This window comes from Ciona intestinalis, chromosome 12, assembly GCF_000224145.3.
Source record: "Ciona intestinalis chromosome 12, KH, whole genome shotgun sequence".
NCBI lineage: Eukaryota > Metazoa > Chordata > Ascidiacea > Phlebobranchia > Cionidae > Ciona > Ciona intestinalis.
The window spans coordinates 2693594-2711503 of NC_020177.2; the positions used below are offsets into that span (position 1 = coordinate 2693594).

Below are 17910 nucleotides of genomic sequence, written 5' to 3' on the forward strand. Positions count from 1 at the left end.
ATCCCTAAAATATATAAAATATATAAAATATATAAAATATATAAAATATATAAAATATATAAAATATATAAAATATATAAAATATATAAAATATATAAAATATATAAAATATATAAAATATATAAAATATATAAAATATATAAAATATATAAAATATATAAAATATATAAAATATATAAAATATATAAAATATTACTATTAAAAATTCCAAAAAATAGTTCTCGTGTAAAATATTAATATTAATAATTATATAGTAGGATGGGGGAGATGGGACTTCTTTTTACTATCTTTTCTTGTCCCATTTATTAATAAACAAAAACACTGAAAGAATTATAAAACCGTGCCCCTACAAATCCCACAGACCGGTGTTAATTGTTTAAAACAAGATAAGGATATTTGAAAATTTTGTGCAAAAGGCGTCGACGTCTTCCCCAACCCTGTTATATAGGAGGTTCAAATGCAAAATAACCTCTGTATGTGCTCCGTTTGTTTGAAATTTTGATGTTGTACAGCCAATAATTGTGTAGTAAAACTAAGCATTCGATTGTTGCTCTTATTTATAGGCTACCTGCGCCTCAAGATGAACTAAATCGCTCATATTTTTTAATGTATTGCCTAAAAAATTAAAAATATGGAACGCTTCACGATTTTGCGTGTCATCCTTGCGCAGGGGCCATGCTAATCTTCTCTGTATCGTTCCAATTTTAGTATATGTACTGCCGAAGCTAGTACATTTAGCGTTTCTTTCCATCTAGATTAATAAGACGATGAAAAAAAGGCTTTTAATTTAATGGGGAAACTCCCCGCCGTCTACGCAGCGTCGCACAGACATAGTTAATACGTCATAAGTGCGTTTACGGGTTCGCGCGAGTTAAATTTTACGTTTTAAACTCTAAAACCGATATATTTCGACCTAAAACATTAAATTGTACATTTCCTTTATTAGGTAATCTCCCTATTCTACAAAAATGAAATAATTGTGTCAAGGTTATTCCCCTGCGCGCTTGGCTTACTGCGCCGTCAATTTTCTCAAGTTTAAATTTTGGCTAAAATTTTGCGTTAAAAGCCTTTTATTACCGTATTTATTCATATATTATGATTAGGTTTAGTTTAAAATGATTGCTAGGCAGTAAAAACAAGTTTTTTGTACCTTGTGTAACTTTTATTACAAGTATTACCGATAATCGGCCGTTTTAGCAAATGCAAAATTTTTTTCACTAACTTTTTTGTTAAAATTGTTTTAATCTACTTAAACTTAGGCTGTGATAGTTCAAAGTTAGCGGGAAACCTATACCAAAGTATACAATTAAACCCTTTTTTTCTGAAGTTTTTGATTTTTTAATGCATGCAGAAGTGCTACAGGGCTATTTTTAGTTTAGTCTGGCAAAACATCAGTTGTTTGCTCAAACTGGAGGCTGTTCTGTTGTTGATAGATACTTTTTGTGGCTTGCACTGCGTTTATCGTGAAAAAGTTGAATATATTTGTCAAAATTTTGTTCATTTTTTGTAAAATATTGAATTTTTGGCTCTGCTGGTGAAGAATCCGCCGTAAAATTTCAGATTAGGCTGATTGGAAAGTGTTAGAGGTTGGTAGTTAAAGGTTATAAGTTAAGGGGTGGGAACTATTGATTATACAGGTAATAGATTAAAGGTTATTTGGCTTGGTGGTTTGCATTATTTATTGTACAGTATTGAAACTTTAACATAACATATAAATAAGTATGCTATATGTTGCCAAGCTTTTTTTAGGTGAACAACTCAGCTATTATATATGTAATAACTAATCATATTTTGCATTTTCTGTAATTTATTGACATTTTTACTTTTTCCAAATAAATCTAATTGAGTAATTGGAGCGCTTTAAAACAAAGGTGTACTACAAATGAATATACTGAATGTTGTTTAAGCCTAAAAAAATTATTAAAACAACAAAAAGAAAAAAAAAACAACGAATTTACAATTTTTTTACCTCGCTCTTAAAAAAAACTACTCAAATCCAAATTCATTAAACCTAAAAATTGTTTGTTGTGTGAATAAAAGTTAACATGATAAAGTTTAAAATGCATTTGTTTTATTTTTGAAGGTATTTATTACGAACAACAGTGTAGCAGCAGCCCTGCTTCACTTGACCATGGTGTCCTTGCTGTTGGGTATGGTGCTGATAATGGTCAGGATTCCTGAATGGTCAAGAACAGGTTAGTATTGCTTTAACTCAGTTGTCACTAATAGGTTGTCCAAATTATCAGCTACACATAAAAAAAATAAAATAATCACCCATAAAGTAACATACTTGGTAACTCGTAAGCTGGCACGAGGTGTTTGGAGCAGAACATTCCTGTTTAAAAAGGACTGACGTTTTCCAGCCATGCAATAAAGTAGGTTAGGTTCATTCATACTATAATAGGTAATGTAAAGTATATGTTATTTAGCATTCAGCTATTCAGAAAAAAGAACACCCCAAAACTGACACAATGTATAAAACTGGGCACCTGTGTTATTTATAACAATTGTTGTTGCCCTGCAATATAGGAAATGTATTTATATAGCTAAAAATATTTCATTATTATTCTAGTAGATGATTGTCCTATAATTTAAAAGTAAAAATAAAACCTTGCTTTTAGCCAACAAAATGTATGCATTGAACTTTAAAATGCAATGTTCTGTTTTATTCCAGCTGGGGCGAAGGCTGGGGTAAACTTAGGGGTTACATCAAGATGGCAAAGAACAAAAACAACAACTGTGGCATTGCTACCCAAGCTAGCTACCCCATTGTTTAAAACTAATTTTTAAATGCTTTTAAACTTGTGTGCATTTATTTTACGAAAAAGTTTTTAATTTCTGTATGATCGCTTCCTTTTAAGTGCAATAATAAATTTGATTTACATAGCAATTATAAACTGTATTAAACTAAATAAAAAAGTGCATAGCTTTACTGAGAAGGCAAAATTAATAAACTTCATTCAAAAGGTTAAAAGTGTGGAATATTAAGCGTTCACATTTGTTATTTAAAGAAAATAAATATGTACCGCTGAGCAAGTTTAGTACCAAATCTGGAATAATACAATAAACGTATTCGCTTTTATTGTTGGACAACTGTTTCCATTTCTACAGTCTGTCTTTGACAAAAAATTCTTGGTTCCGCTGGTCGTATGTTGCCGGATTCATTCCATGCAGTACCAGTTACCATAATGTTGTTTATGTGTATGGGGGTCTCTTCGTTTTTGGACGGTTTACATTTTATTTCAACTGTTCTGTGGTATGGCCACTTCACAATAACCACTAGCTCGTCCTGTTTCGTTTTAAATAATTCCGTTTGCTTTGTGACATCATAGGGTCTATTGTTGGTAGTGTTGGTATAATTGTGCAGTGTCTAGCTTGAATTCTACAAGTAGCTGGGTTTGTAGGTTTGTGGAATAGAGGTTCAGCTTAAAGCAGGGGCTGTGAAGAGGCCATAGATAGCTCTGTTATTTATAATCATATTCCTTGTGTCAGAACATCTGGCTTCTTTTTCTTTTCTATGTTGCTAAAAAAAGTCATAATGATTCACAAATAATGTAAAACTGCGTTAAAATTTTGAAGTTAATATCCAGCAAGCGGCAACTGAATTTTCCATTTTGCCATGACCCGACTGTTATTCATCACGCAGTCACGAATGTGTTTATAGAAAGTGATGATTATGTCAATATTTGTATTGTTTTACTCTGTCGACGTTCTGGACCAGTGTGTATGTCACACAGTTTTGAAAATGGTAGATTCTACATATCGATTGCAGCCGGGCTATTAAGAAGTACCAGTAAAAGCCCCCAGGAAACATCTGCAAAAAATAATCAACCAAGTGATAAATTTTCTAAAAACCCTAAACATTTTCTGTTTTTTTCTGGTACAGTAGGGAGGGGAAAACATACGTCGCTTGTCGTATACGTCCAACAGGTGCCTCACGATGTCCAAGGCATACTCATTTGTCAAGGAGCCGGTACACTCTATATTAGAGACCATTACCAAAGGGTTACCATGATATGGACAAAGATATTGCTTTGTCCCACATACACCTGTAAAAACATTAAGTAAGTAAGTGTTTATTCAACCTACTGTTCATCCTTACCTCTGCCACAGATGAGACCACTTGCAAACTCAATAAATAACCTGTTTACAAGTGGGTTTTCTGTTTTCTCATATTTGCCTTTGTATTGGCTGCCAACAGTTCTGATTTAGAAGTGAAGGTAAAGCATAAAAACGAAGTGGAACCTGATTCTGGTGACCAGGTTTTAAGGTCTACTTGCACACATTGTAGGTCTAACTGCTGACACACCTGAACTTAAAATTTAAGTTATTACAGCTGTAAGTCTTGGTGCATAAAGCATGTTCCTAATACACATACCAGAAGCAAGACTGTTTGTATCTGGAAGCAAACTGCCTAATGTAGCTTCCGCGATATCACCTTCCTCCTTTTGTTCTTGGGCCCTCGTCTAAATAGATATCGTTATAAGTTATATGAGTTACAGTGCATAAAGGTTGATTTTAATTAACATACCAGAAGCGGGCCTGTAGAAATTTGCAAGCAAACTTTTTAATGTAGCTTCAGCGATATCACCTTTTTCCTCCAGATCTTACAGGAATTCCTTGAACGTTTATAAATCGCTCATATCGGCCAGCACTAGCAGCAATTTGTCTGCAGGCTCATCAAGAGTTAAAGGCGTTCAACACTGCTCCAGTTATAAGTACTTAACACCAATAAGTTCACCTGGTGGTAAAAACAAAAAAAAAACAGGGTTAATAATGGCTTGATTATTTTGTCTTAAGGCTACGTAACATTATTTTAAATATTTCTTCGAAATGATAGAAAAGATCATGTTACCTAAAAAAAACATAGTGAAGGGAATCAACCGCAAAACAACAGTTCTTAAACCAAAATATGAATAAGAAGTGAGGGAAAAAATGTGTGTAAAAGACATGAACAGTACAATGGGTGGAATCGGCTTCAATGAGAGAAAAACCAAGGTTGCTTTACCTGTATATTGGCCCAGGTGTATTACCATGTATAGCACTGTGCCGCATTTCTTGTTTAAAGACAGCCTTGCTAGCTTATTGGCTGTGTGGAGCACTGTGGCGTTATAGCTAGAGATCGTTTTAGGAGACGATACAGCAGCAGCAACGCTGTCAAAATTTCATCTCGATATTCCCTTCAACAGATATGTTTTGAAAGTGCAAGTCACTTGCACTTGTACCTGGATAAATTAAACATTACCAGTTTAACAAGGATTGAATTTTCCAGGGATTATTACCTGGAATAAATCAGTTTAAAAGACCCTCGTCCACATCTGTAAGTTTTTAGCATTCTGTTGCCCTTTTTTAATTGTCCCATTTCAATATACAATGCATAATTTTCAGGATCTGTGATACACTTTACATGCTGCTGCTGCTCTTTCCATATCAATGATGTGAGTTCCGCATCCAAAAGTGGTACCCCTAGTGCACCAGTAAATGTTTGAATCAGTTGGCCCATCAGTTGTTTTATTTCTTCTTTGAATCTTGTTTTTCGACAGCAGTGTTTTGCAAGTTCTGTTTTAGTATGAAAGATTTAAAAAAACCACTGCCGACCAGCTGCAACATATTAGCTCGGATTAATAGGTTCAAGTCCTCATTACTCTCGAAGATGCATTGGGACAACTGGCCGAGAAAAATATCATAGAGAGGGTGGGATTCCAATGCGCTAAATAAAATGCTAAATGTCCAGATGAACAATTGTTGCTTCCCACTTGTGAAATAGTTTGTTTACATTGGGGCGACTTGAACAACAACTTCTATCAACGTGTATAAGGTCTGACAGGGGACATTGGAGTAACTTTCCGCATTGGAGTAACTTTCCGTCAATGGCATTGGAATATATTGTATAAGGCAATATTGTTTAAACTTCCTTCTCCTTCTGTAAGTACCAACATGAGCATTTGGAAGTATTTTGTTGCCAACGTTGGTGACCCATGATAATGTTCCTTAAGCAACTCTCGCTTTTTTGTGATGTTTTTGTGGACATTGACTTTTAAAATTTTACCAAATATTGAAGTGAGTTTGGATTTTCTGTAAATTAAAACAGGTAGTCCACATCTAGCGGATCGTCAATTCCTCGGCTCCAAATGATAAACTTTTTCTTGCATTTCGAGCATTCTGGATATTCTGCCGCTCGATTATAAATGTCCACCATGCACCACCTGTTGAGTGTGATGATAAAAGCCAGTACTTGTAGGTTCTTTAGAGCAGCCTAGTTAAAGACAAATAAATATTGCTCTCCAGATTTTTTTTGGCATTCACAGCTGTAATTTATGCGCTACATATCTTCCAGGATTTGGCGTTGTCTGCATTGTAGTGATGGCTGGAAAAATCCCACCACAGTTTATCAATTCTGTTTCAAAATAAATAAAGCATGAACACTTTCAATTGAAAACCAACAGTATTAAAATAGCTTATATTGGTCTACACTGCCTTTAATTTCTATTGCTCATCTGTTGTAGGCCTCTGTCCACACATTTTTGACTTAATCGGAAAAACATTCATGTTTATCCCTGTTTAAATGTACAAAACATTCAGTACAATTACTCACTAGGTATATTATAGTTTCAATGCTCTCTAAGACAAATTAAAAAAAAATAACAAATATATATATATATTTCATAATTAATAAAGTAGTACACATGTCATATAGGACATTTTTAACACAACAAACATTTGGATTTAAAGTTTACCAAACAAAACTTACCACATACAGTTCAATTCCCAGGTATACAAGCGATACTTTTCAAATTCTAGAGTTTTAAAAACAGTACAATTCGGAAAACTGTTCCTTGCAAAACTGCTGAACTAACCCGTAATAAATCGAAAAATTGGCTTACCAAATCAATACTACATTAACAAACACGAAATTAACTCGATATTGACTGGAGTTACTAGTAAACTAAAGTTTTAACGCTATTTGCGAATGCGTTTTACTTGCCGAGCAGTCACAGACAACAAGACCAACTTTTTTAAATTCTGACGTCATCACGATCAAAATTGTGGTCGCTTGCTGAGCTGTGATTGGTCAAAAAAAATCGAGCAAAACGAATTGTGGTCACATTCTGAACTCTGGTTGGCTGTAGCGTACCAAAATTATCGACCAAAAACGAATTGTGGTCATTTTTTACGTTATGATTGGCTGTAGCGTACCACAATTCTACCTCAAGCAAAAACGAATTATGGTCGTTTTTCAATTTGTGATTGGCTGAAGCGCACCACATATCTCCACTAAAAACGAATTGTTGTCGTTTTACGACATTTACCTCCATAAGACCAACCCCTTACACTATTATGTGTATACACGATTTTGTTTGACATATTGCCAGGTTTAGATTATATATGTATAGATTTATTTTCGTAGGTGGTATAAGACACATCACGGCCACTTTTGTATATAACAAGCCAAGCAAATTTCAGCGAAAATACAAACATTCGTAAATCAAAAATCAATAAAACCAAAGAGATTAAAATCTTTGACAAAACACTGTTCGGTAAAATTATTATTTACAAGTTTTGACACTTTCAAAATAGTAGTTTTAGACAGTTGGGTAGCTAGCTTGGGTAGCAATGCCACAGTTGTTGTTTCTGTTCTTTGACATCTTGATGTAACCGTTAAGATGACCCCAGCCTTCTCCCCAGCTGAAATAATAACATAGAGTTTTCGCAAACGATAGGCAAATCGATTTGGTTTTAAAAAAAATAGCGAAGATCATGTCGTTTAAAAAACCAAGAGAAGGAAATGAATAGCAAAACGACAGTTGTTAAAACATTCTGGGTCCCATAGCCTCATACGCAACTGTTTATTCAAAGTGGCCATGCATCTACTTTTTGTGCATTACGCTTTTTTGTGCATAATTGTCAATTTAGACAACTCATTAATGACCACCGATAAAGAAATGACTGTTAAGTGTAAACTGACTGCCCATTGCGTTCTCAATGATACATATTACATACCTGTTCTTCACTATCCAGTATTCATTTCCATTATCTGCCCCGTAACCAACAGCAAGCACACCGTGATCAAGAGTGGTGGTGCTACACATTGGCTCGTAGTTAACTCCTGCGAAGGAATAACAGGCCATAGTATTAAGGTTTAATTCCAATAGGTAAATGTAGTCGAAACGGCGTTGGCATTTATAAAACACTGTTGTTGTCGTCTCAAATCACAACAACTAATATAGAACTGCAAGTGTAAGATGGGATACCGTAAGCACCTTAACCCCATATGTTTCCTGATCGTGTTACAACGCTAGTTTAAAGTCGCGGGGCTACAGTTATTTATTCTTGTATATGTTCTTTGTTTACTACTAAATGGGACAAATAAATAGAATGTCCCATCCTACCCCACCCTACTATACATTGTTGTGGCTGGACAACTTACTCAATTGACTGTGTTTTTCATTTTCATTCAAGCTCTATCAACAGCCAACCAAAACATGACTTAGGCTACCTGATCCATACAGTTGAAAACTTATATGAGATGCATCTATAGCAACAGACACCGGCCCAATGCTTCCCACAGCTTTCTCAAGCTGGGTTTCGCTACCAGAAGTAACATCAACGCAACCGGTAAGAGTCGCAGCGATTGAGGAGTTATCGAATCGGCAGTGGTCGTTCTAGAATTGTAACAAAAATATTACTATGTCTAATTTTCAGTGGTAAACACTGTATACACCAATTTTTAGCGATAGTCCATGCACAACCTTTCCAAGGAGCATACACCTTTAAATCAGGAATAAATGAATGTATGTAATTATTTTTTAATCTTGCATGCTGACGGGGCAAGCACATATGAAATAGGTGACCTGTTTTATACACTCGTTATACCTCTTACGATTTACCATCTGTATAAGTTAAAGGGTGAATATATTATTGGGCGGAACATTTTTTTTTAAAGCATAGCTGACAATTCAAACAAGCCATCAGGACCATTGGGTTGGAGAAATTATTATTGTGAATTTTTATAATTTTAATAAAATCCACACACATAATTTTAATAAAACCCAAAGGCACTTTAAAACCACTAATAGAATTTACCCTCGCTTCGTATGGATAGTCTGCCTCGCTTTCAACGCCACCAGCAAGAAATATGTAGTCAAACGCATAATCCATTATTCCACCACCGCATCCTTCATCGCCTTCCTTAAAACTGCAATCCATCAGTTGCTGTTCACTCAGAGACACAAGGTTCTTAGTTTTTGCGAAATGTTGGCCCTCCAATGATCCAGTCTGTAACCGAAGAAAATAGTTATATGAGGGTGGCGTAAAATGGAACATATTCTCATCCTCTTTTCTTTTCTAGTATGTAAAGCTACGAAAGGGAGTATGGTTTTCTGAACGAAGCAATATCGGGTATACAACTGAGTAGGTAGGTTTTTGTGTAATGTTTTATATTTGTTTAACTGACCAAGTGTAGTCCCGTTATTGATTGAAGCAATAACCGTTAAGGACATACACTATTACTTCGGTAACTACAACAAGCATCAAACCTTGAGTATACATTGGTTAAAAACACACAAATCGATAATTGCATACTGCCACTTACAAAAGTACAAAATATACAATACAAAAAAACTCACGGTACTAAAGGCCCAGCAGCTGCCGCATTGTAATTGGTTCTTTACTGGTGTGACGTATCCGCGAGTCCTCCAATCAATAGAGGTCGGGTTCTCTACGAATCCTCCAACAGGTTGCGCTGAACAGAATCCGTTTCTGGAGTCTTTGCGCATGCGCGGTAAGTACATTGCTGCGAATTCATCGTTTTCCTGACAATATAAAATAATAGACAAAGAACTTAGTAGTTGTAAGTGTAGCGATTGGCTAAAAAGTCACAGGTGTATTGATAAAGTTGGGAAAAAGAATAGATATGTAACAATAAAGATTCCCAATGCATTTAGGTGCATAACGAGTGATTATTATTTTCTTTTTGGTTTTTGAACTAACCTTGTAATAGATTAATTTAAGACCTGCGTAAACTTTATAAACAGTTATTAAGAAATATGGTAATTTATACCAAGTCTGCGAATTTTGTCATAGCCATGGTGTAGGTGTGAAGTCCTTCGTCATATTCGTAATTATGTTGAGTCACAACACGGAGGTTCTTCTCCCAAATCAATTGTCTCTTCAACTCCTCATGGGATGCGTACGACTTCCCTGGAAGATCAAATTGACATTTCACAAAACTTATAAACATTTTTTTTAGGAAGTTTGAGAAAATCAAAATTGTAGCCGAGCTATTATTTTAGCGAGTTGTAGTGGGTAATATAAAACAACCGATAAAATTAAATAAAAAAATGTTCGGGTTAGATGATCTACATATTGCTACCAATATGGGTGAGTTAACTTCGGCAAGACATTAAACGGCATACATACTCTTACGAAAGTTAATAAAACAAAAGATAAAAAGTTAAGTTACCGTGAGTATTTTTCCATTCATTCCACTTTAATGACGCTGTGTCACGTGATGCAACGTATGCGACGCAAAGCGCAAGTACCAAAAGTTTCATTTTTGAATAGTAATCTTATTCAAACTGCCGAAAAAGTTCATTGTAAATAAAAAACTGCATTACAAAATTTACAAAATAAAATAAAATACCTTGAAATAAAAATTTTAAAATATAACTGAAAGCTTCAACAACTTAATTTAACTCCACCAGAGACTATATACTCATGCTGCAAACAACTGATACTGTTATAAAGATGGCTGACCAGTTGCCTATACTCTTCATAAGCATTTTTACGTGGACTTTTGTCTGTCACGAGTACTTTTGTCACGACTAATGCTGGCGCATTAAAAACATTACTGAATCAGCAGCACGAATTGTGACTGTGATCAATTCATACACGCCAGTGGCTCACTGCTATATGGAATTCCAATCTTGCATTTTAAATCTTTCCTGCGCTTCCGAATCTGCTGCTATAGGTACTGGTTCGGGATCTCTTTATATAACTGTGTGGGGCAATCCAGTACTCGCCGTAACCGCACCGGAAAACTCGTGACGTTTGATTAGGCGGTCGTAGAAGTGAAAGTACAATAGATGTTGTTGAATTGTAGCGGAATTTACAGGCACAGCACGCGGTTTACATTAACGACTGTTGTTGGTTGCAAATATCGGTTAAATGCGATATTAAAAAAAAACACTTTTATGTTTACTATCGTTGGGGTAAATATACATGAAGCGAACAAAACACCAGTATTGCCGTTTCAGCTAATTTTCTGCTGAAATAAGGGTTTAAAGAAGGCATGTACGCTACTAAACGATCGGGCTAATGTACATCAGTGGGGTAAAATGGTACATGTTTTCATTTTGCTTCCCCGTCCCATGCGTGTTTATAGAAATATATATTTACAACTCCTTGACTTCAAAAGAGAGTTATTAGAATCACGATCAGGAAATATGAGATTTGGGGGATAACAGTATCCCATCTTACTCCAAATAGTACTAAATATACGTATAGGCATGTTTAGACGTTAGCAATTACTAAACAGCAGTTGCTCTGAACCAAATTAACTAAAATAAATTGCCTATCAATTAAAAGTGGCAACGAGAACAGTTTCCGGCACTTGATTAAATACATTTTAACTGCGTGTCTACTAATGTCTGGTTTTAGAAATTGTAATAAACAAAACAAGTACTCGTGATGCAAAACATTTTTAGAAAAGCAACTATTTGAGTTTTAAGGCCCGTATTATATTAAAGTGGGTAGGGTATATATTACTGTGGGGGTAAGATGGGACGCCATTCTCTTTTCTCGTCCCATTTGGTAGAAAAAAAAATTATTTACAGAATTATATAACCATAGCCTCGCGACCCTAAAACAGCGTTGTTAATTGATTAAAGTACGATTAGGAAATATGGGTTTTAGGTGCTAACGGTACCCTATTTTGTCTGACACTTTATAATTTCTAAGAATGTCAAAATCTGAAACTAAAATCTTAATTTAATGTGTTCAAATAGTCTTTCATTTAAGAGATTAGTTAAACAGTAACCTTATAGTTCAAAAGTTCATCTTACTGTACATTTCCACACCCATCGTTGTTGAGTTATTACAAAGCAATTAAACAGATTTTCCCGAGAATTCATAGCTAATATTGTGGTTGTTTTCACGTTGGAGGTAACAACCGCAAAATACACTTTCAGTTCACTTGTTGATCACTTACAAACTGTACATTGTGTTTAAAAGATCTGTTACGTTATGTGTGCGTCTTTTTGTGTTCTTGGACAAGACGTTCATTAAAACTGTTATAGCTTAAAGCCTTAAACCCAGTGGCCATTAAAAGAGTCCAAATTATCAGCATTTATAAACTAATTACCCAGAAAGTTACATAGGTGGTAACTACTAAGCCCGTTGCATATAACAAAATGCCTGTGTTATAATTGCTTAATTCCCACTATTAGAGAATGAATGAGACACATTACATTTAAAATTTTATCTTTATGAATTTATTAATCAGTCTCCGCTGAGCATTACTTAAAATCTGGAGTTCGCTTTCTACGTCACGATGACGTCATTGTGACGTAGAGAGCGAATATTGCACGTCTGCATAGAGCAGTGACCAAGAGACAAAAAATAAAAATAAAACCTAAAAATAAATCTTGAAAAAAAAGAAACATGTTTAGATCTTTGAAATAAAATTAAAATGTATATATATACACTTTAACACTGCATGGTTTAACAATGTCTAAAACATCATTAATAAATGACATAACAGAAAAAGAAAGTGACACACATGATAGGGAAATTACTATTTACAAATTCGAGTTAAATTAGGGAGACATTTGAAATTTATTTCATGAGGAAATGGGTTTGTAGGAATGTAGGACCTGTAAAAAAACAAGGATTTAGAAAAGTAATAAATTTTATATAAAAAATAATTAAATCTTACCAATCCTTAAACAAGAGGGTAACTGGCTTGAGTGGCAATACCGCAGTTGTTGTCACGGTTACGAGACATCATAATGTAACCTTCCATACCCCAGATTGGACCCCAGCTATATATCAAAGTTATTAGTTTACTAAATACAATTTTTTTATCAATTTGATAATATTTTTGCTTAAAGTTACAATATATATGGATAAAAATTTGGAAATGGTACATTTTTTGTTGATTTTTCTTTTGAACTGACAACAATATTGTACTTTATAAAAGTCAGTCAGGATTTGCAAGTGATTAAAGACTAAAGAAAAAAATAGCTTAAATGTACAATTTCCAACTAAAAAAGAAAGTCTCAAAAAATAAAATTCATTAGGTAAATATGCTACAAAAAATGTGTAATAGCAAAATTTTTCGTTTAGGCTATTTCCATGCTTTATATTTAATTTTTTATTGAAGTTATTATTTTAACTAAATGTAAACCTGTTCTTAACCAGCCAGAAATCTTCACCATTGTCAGCTCCGAACCCAACAGCCAACACACCATGGTCCAACTTAACAGAGCTGCATGATGGCTCATAGTATACACCTGTTTAACATAATACCATTAACTTGTCTCTCTCTGTAACAAAAAATTAAAGAAAGACAAGAAGGAACAGCATAATGTTTGAATAATATCTTTTTTGTCATCTAAAACGAAAAAAATAATTTTAAAAGCAAAAAAGCGATAAGTAACAGAATAAAAAATAAAAAAAGAATAAAAAAAATTTTTTTTTGTCGAACCTGACTTAAATGTCTCTAGAAAACAAATCTTGAATTTTTTACACAAACAAAAAGACGAAAAGGAACAGTATAGACAAAAAAAATTAATAAAAAATTAAAAAGTTTCTTTTTTTTAAGAACCTGACTTAAATGTTTCTCGGAAACAAATAGTGAACTTTTTACAATAACAAAAAGACAAGAACTAACAGTATAGACAAGAAAAAAACAAAAACAAAAAACAAAAAAACTTTTCTAATTTTTTCCAAACCTGACTTGTACATCTGAAAGGATTTATGTCCTGCATCGATTGCTACAGAGATTGGTCCAACATCAGCAACAGCTTTCATAAGAGCAGACTCACTACCCCTCTTAATGTCAACACATCCAGTCAGTGTTGCACCACTGTTACTACGCTTGTACATGCATTGTGGTTCATTCTAAAATGGTCAAAGGAATTAGTGGTAAAAAAGTCAAACAAATTAGTGGTAAAAAATAATCTCTGCATAAACAAAACAAATGTGACTTTTATGCTGTATTTATAAAGATTTTTGGTATCTTTTTACATTTCACATACACGTAGCCAATAACTGTTTAAGTTTAATAAGGTCTTCTTGCAAACATTATATACTGATGATATGACATGGGTGTCTTACTTTATACACTTCATGTCTGCCTATGAGTTACCATGTATAAATAGTAATGTGGGAGAGATGGGACACCTTTAGCACAATATATTCATATCCTATTCATGTTTTAAACAGTTAAAAACGGCCATGAAAGTGGTGAGGATACGGTTCTATAATTCTTTCTTTGTTTACTACCAAATGGAATAAGAAAATGGACCGAAAAGGTGTCCAAACCCTACTATATATTATTTTGTGGGTGATTGTTTCAGTTTCTGTTTGCCTAACATTTTCCCCACAACAGTGGCAACATCGAGCCTTAAACCCGGTACCCTCTAGTTTGTGATCAAGTGCTTTAACCACTTGTTATAACAACTATCCTTGCCCAGCCAGGCAAGGATAAATAAGTTACATTCATACCAACCAATCTACCTTGGCCATATATGGGTATGAAGACTCAGTATCAATTCCACCATTATCGAAGATATATTCAAACCCAAGGTCCATCAGACCACCCTGGCATCCATGGTTGCCTTCTTTCATGCTGCAGTCCACAAGATTTTGCTCGCTGAGTGAAACCAGTTTACCAGTCTTCTTGAAATGCTGTCCTTCCAATGAACCAGTCTGGTGGTAAATTGAGGATCATTTTAGAGGTTTTATATGCCTTTATAGTACTGTAGAGCAGTGCTCTTCAACCTTTTTTGAGTTGGTATACCCCTAAAGTTGTTGCAACAAACTCATGCACCCCCGATTGCTTTAACGAAAAACTAATGACGTTATCAAGGAGAAATTCGTACAAAATAAGTTCCTGTTTAGTCGAAAAGCACCGCTAATCAAAATCATTGAGAATACGTGGTTTGTTGTTAAAGAATAGATTAGTTTCACAATTCCCAGTGATGCAAGATATAGAATTCCAATAAAAAAAACGTAGAAAAGTGGCTAAATTTGTTAAAAATGTTCAAAACTCAATATTATTGCTGAAAACTTTTGAGTTTTGTGATGCACCCCTGTATACCCTTTTGTACTGGTGCACCCCTGGCATATTTTCCCGGTTAAAGAGCACTGCTGTAGGGTGAGATGGAATACCGTTAGCACAAAAATCATTTTGTGGATTTTTTTGTTTACTACTAAATAGGACAAGGAAAGAGAATGAAAACTTTCTATGTTACCCCACCCTGTTATGCTTTGGTTACTCCACAGCAATGATCTTGTTTTTTAATAATACCAATTGCACATAACGCTCACTTCATGCTCACTATAGAGCTATAACATGGGTGTCTTTATACAAAAATCTTAAAACTATTCTTCCAAAATACACTTGCAAATTATTAAAATGCAAAAGTAGTTGATTCAAATTAAAAATTGTCGACACTTTCCGAATTATAAAACCATACACTTCATTCACATATTTATAACATTTAATTGTTTTTTTTTACACCAACTCACAGTAGAGAAGGCCCAACAGCTTCCGCATTGCTTTTGATCTTTCACAGGGGTGACGTACCCCTCTTTCCTCCAATCAACATTTTTAGGAGCAATCACGTGATCCCCGACTGTCATGAACGTCATGTTGCAGAAGCTCATCTGATTGGTCGGCCTGGTCACCTGACTTGTCATTAGCTCACGCCATTCGTCATTGCTCTAAAAAAATATTTTTTTAAAAACTTTATCATTTGTTATTACATGAACTTTTTTAGCAGTACGTAGCTTCTAATTTGTCTGGGTGTTCTGGTATTTGGTCAATCTTTACCTAAATTTAAGGTCCCAGAATGCTTTACTGACCTTACCCATTTAAACAATAGACTTTTAATATTTAAAAATAGGTAAAAGTATAATTACATTTTTTATATGGCATACTATGTAATAACCGATTTTTTGGCACACTTCTAAATTTAATTTTACAATGCTACAAAAATGTCATTACTCAAATAATAATAATAATAAAGTATTTATTCATTTATTTCTTTATTATAATTTAATATAAATATACCTGCTTACCTAACTCAACCTACATGTATAAGTACACCGGGCCACAGCAGCATTACATGACATAATAGTTAAATCCTTTATTGTTTGCATAATATGCACTAGTACTTCCAGGCACAGCAAACAGATATAAAAGTGAGTTTAACAAAAATGTTGTGTGCTTGGCACATTTATTAAAATGAAACAACTCTGTATGGGCTTGGTGTTTTAGAAATTAATATAACACATTTTAGGTCAGAAATGCTATAAAAACAGACAAACAAGAAGTGATACTGTATATAGTAATGCGGGAGAAGACAGTAGCCTACACAATTTTCAAATATCCTGACTGTGTTTTAAACAATTAACAACGGTATTTAAGAGTCGTGGGGGAAAGGTTTTATAATTCTTTAAATGTTCTTTGTTTACTACCAAATGGGAGAGAAAATGAAATGAAAAGGTGTCCCATCTTCCCCCATCCCACTTTATATACACTATGCCATATATACACTACATAAAACATCAGCCAATGCTATCCAGTGCGTTTCAACGTTTTTTAAGGCGACCTAAATATAAAGCACATGCAAAAAATTCTTTAGGTAAAAAACTTTATATAAAAAAAAAAATTAATGTTAAAGCAACAAGTAAAAATTTTGGACCACAAGTACTCAGCTAACCAAATCAAATGGGAATCTACATTAACTTGCAATTAGGGGCTATGAACCAATACCCAATTTCAAACATTTTTCTAAATAATTAGGCATTATATAATTACAGTTATTACCAAGAAAAAAATATTGTCTTAGTAATTTTTAATTAGAAAATTCTCACCAAGTCAGCAAATTGATTGGTGTCGACTTTGTATGTGTGTTTGCCCTCATCAGCTTCAAGGTTATGTTGGGTTACATATTTAAGGTTCTCTAACCAAATGTATTGACGTTTCAATTCCTCTTCAGCCCGATACACTTTGCCTGCGAAAAATGATTCCTGTTTTACCCGATTCGATTTGTGTGTGTTTTTAGCCAACTTTTTTCCAGGATTTTATATAAACTGGAAAGTTGTAACTTTTTTTTAAATTCAGGTTTACTTGTAATTAACAAAAAGGCATAAGCTAATTAAAATAAGTTGTAAATAGCGACAGAAAAAAAATTCAACTCATTTATTTCCTCACGAATGCGTTGTTACTTTAAAAAAAATGTATTTTATGTTTTAAAAATGACAAACCAAATAAAGATGAGGTTAATACAAAAAAGGGCGTTAGCAACTAAAGGACAGCCGTTATATACAGGAGTTTAACCCACGAACTCACCATAAAGTGTTTTCCATTCTTCCCATTCATTCTGGAACACAACACTAGCATTTGAGAATGCAATGAACAGAGCAAAAATAACTAAAAACTTCATTTTTTCTTGAGAGAATTTGCTGCAGTGTAAATTAAAGTCACTTTAATAGCACGAAATATTTAGATACCAGTATAGCAATGCAAAAAAGGTATTAATATTAAAAAAAATTTAAACGCATAGTAAAAAAATTAACTCAAAAGTACTAGATCTACTTTTTTTTAAAAACAGTATTAAAATATCTTAAACAGTTTTATTATCCTTTTGATTGGTATATCATGAATGTTTTTATACATAT

General features: G+C 33.9%; 2 protein-coding genes, 2 long non-coding RNA genes and 1 other non-coding gene across 11 annotated transcripts in view; 1 reads left to right on the top strand and 4 right to left on the bottom strand.

Annotated features, from left to right (window-relative positions):
- The window catches only part of LOC100176092 (cathepsin L1-like), a 29400-nt gene extending 18775 nt beyond the window's left edge, over positions 1 to 10625 (bottom strand). Inside the window, exons 1-7 of one of the 3 annotated variants that reach the window (XM_002130194.5) lie at positions 10463 to 10619; positions 10061 to 10200; positions 9627 to 9812; positions 9085 to 9276; positions 8498 to 8663; positions 8002 to 8107; positions 7375 to 7686 (exon numbers count right to left, since the gene is read on the bottom strand). In XM_002130194.5, the coding sequence (XP_002130230.1) occupies positions 7584 to 7686; positions 8002 to 8107; positions 8498 to 8663; positions 9085 to 9276; positions 9627 to 9812; positions 10061 to 10200; positions 10463 to 10553 (984 nt within the window). In that variant the 5' untranslated portion in view covers positions 10554 to 10619 and the 3' untranslated portion in view covers positions 7375 to 7583. Of the gene's footprint in view, positions 1 to 7374; positions 7687 to 8001; positions 8108 to 8497; positions 8664 to 9084; positions 9277 to 9626; positions 9813 to 10060; positions 10201 to 10462 lie in introns of those variants that run through there. The other 2 variants (XM_026837227.1, XM_026837226.1) reach the window with 2 other exon arrangements.
- LOC113474805 lies at positions 626 to 732 on the bottom strand. Its single transcript, XR_003396494.1, has one exon. It is a non-coding gene; the product is annotated as a U6 spliceosomal RNA (small nuclear RNA).
- Positions 1228 to 3033, top strand: LOC113474791. Its single transcript, XR_003396476.1, has 3 exons — positions 1228 to 1637; positions 2084 to 2195; positions 2675 to 3033. It is a non-coding gene; the product is annotated as an uncharacterized LOC113474791 (long non-coding RNA).
- LOC108950010 lies at positions 3691 to 6979 on the bottom strand. 5 transcript variants are annotated; one of them, XR_003396480.1, is made up of 7 exons: positions 6752 to 6979; positions 5283 to 6397; positions 5009 to 5225; positions 4532 to 4741; positions 4103 to 4466; positions 3906 to 4049; positions 3691 to 3814 (listed from the first exon to the last, which is right to left on the bottom strand). It is a non-coding gene; the product is annotated as an uncharacterized LOC108950010 (long non-coding RNA). The 5 variants fall into 5 exon arrangements; XR_003396478.1 differs by lacking the exon at positions 3691 to 3814 and having other exon boundaries at positions 3843 to 4049; positions 4103 to 4309; positions 4379 to 4466; XR_003396477.1 differs by lacking the exon at positions 3691 to 3814 and having other exon boundaries at positions 3843 to 4049; positions 4103 to 4314; positions 4379 to 4466.
- A 1843-nt stretch (positions 10626 to 12468) lies between the features above and the next one.
- LOC100187119 (cathepsin L1-like) lies at positions 12469 to 17735 on the bottom strand. The gene is made up of 8 exons (XM_018814443.2): positions 17582 to 17735; positions 17104 to 17243; positions 15754 to 15948; positions 14740 to 14931; positions 13953 to 14121; positions 13406 to 13511; positions 12935 to 13040; positions 12469 to 12872 (listed from the first exon to the last, which is right to left on the bottom strand). Exons 1-7 carry the CDS (start codon positions 17673 to 17675, stop codon positions 12941 to 12943), a joined length of 996 nt encoding a protein of 331 aa, XP_018669988.1. The 5' UTR covers positions 17676 to 17735; the 3' UTR covers positions 12469 to 12872; positions 12935 to 12940.
- Between the last annotated feature and the right edge of the window lie 175 nt (positions 17736 to 17910).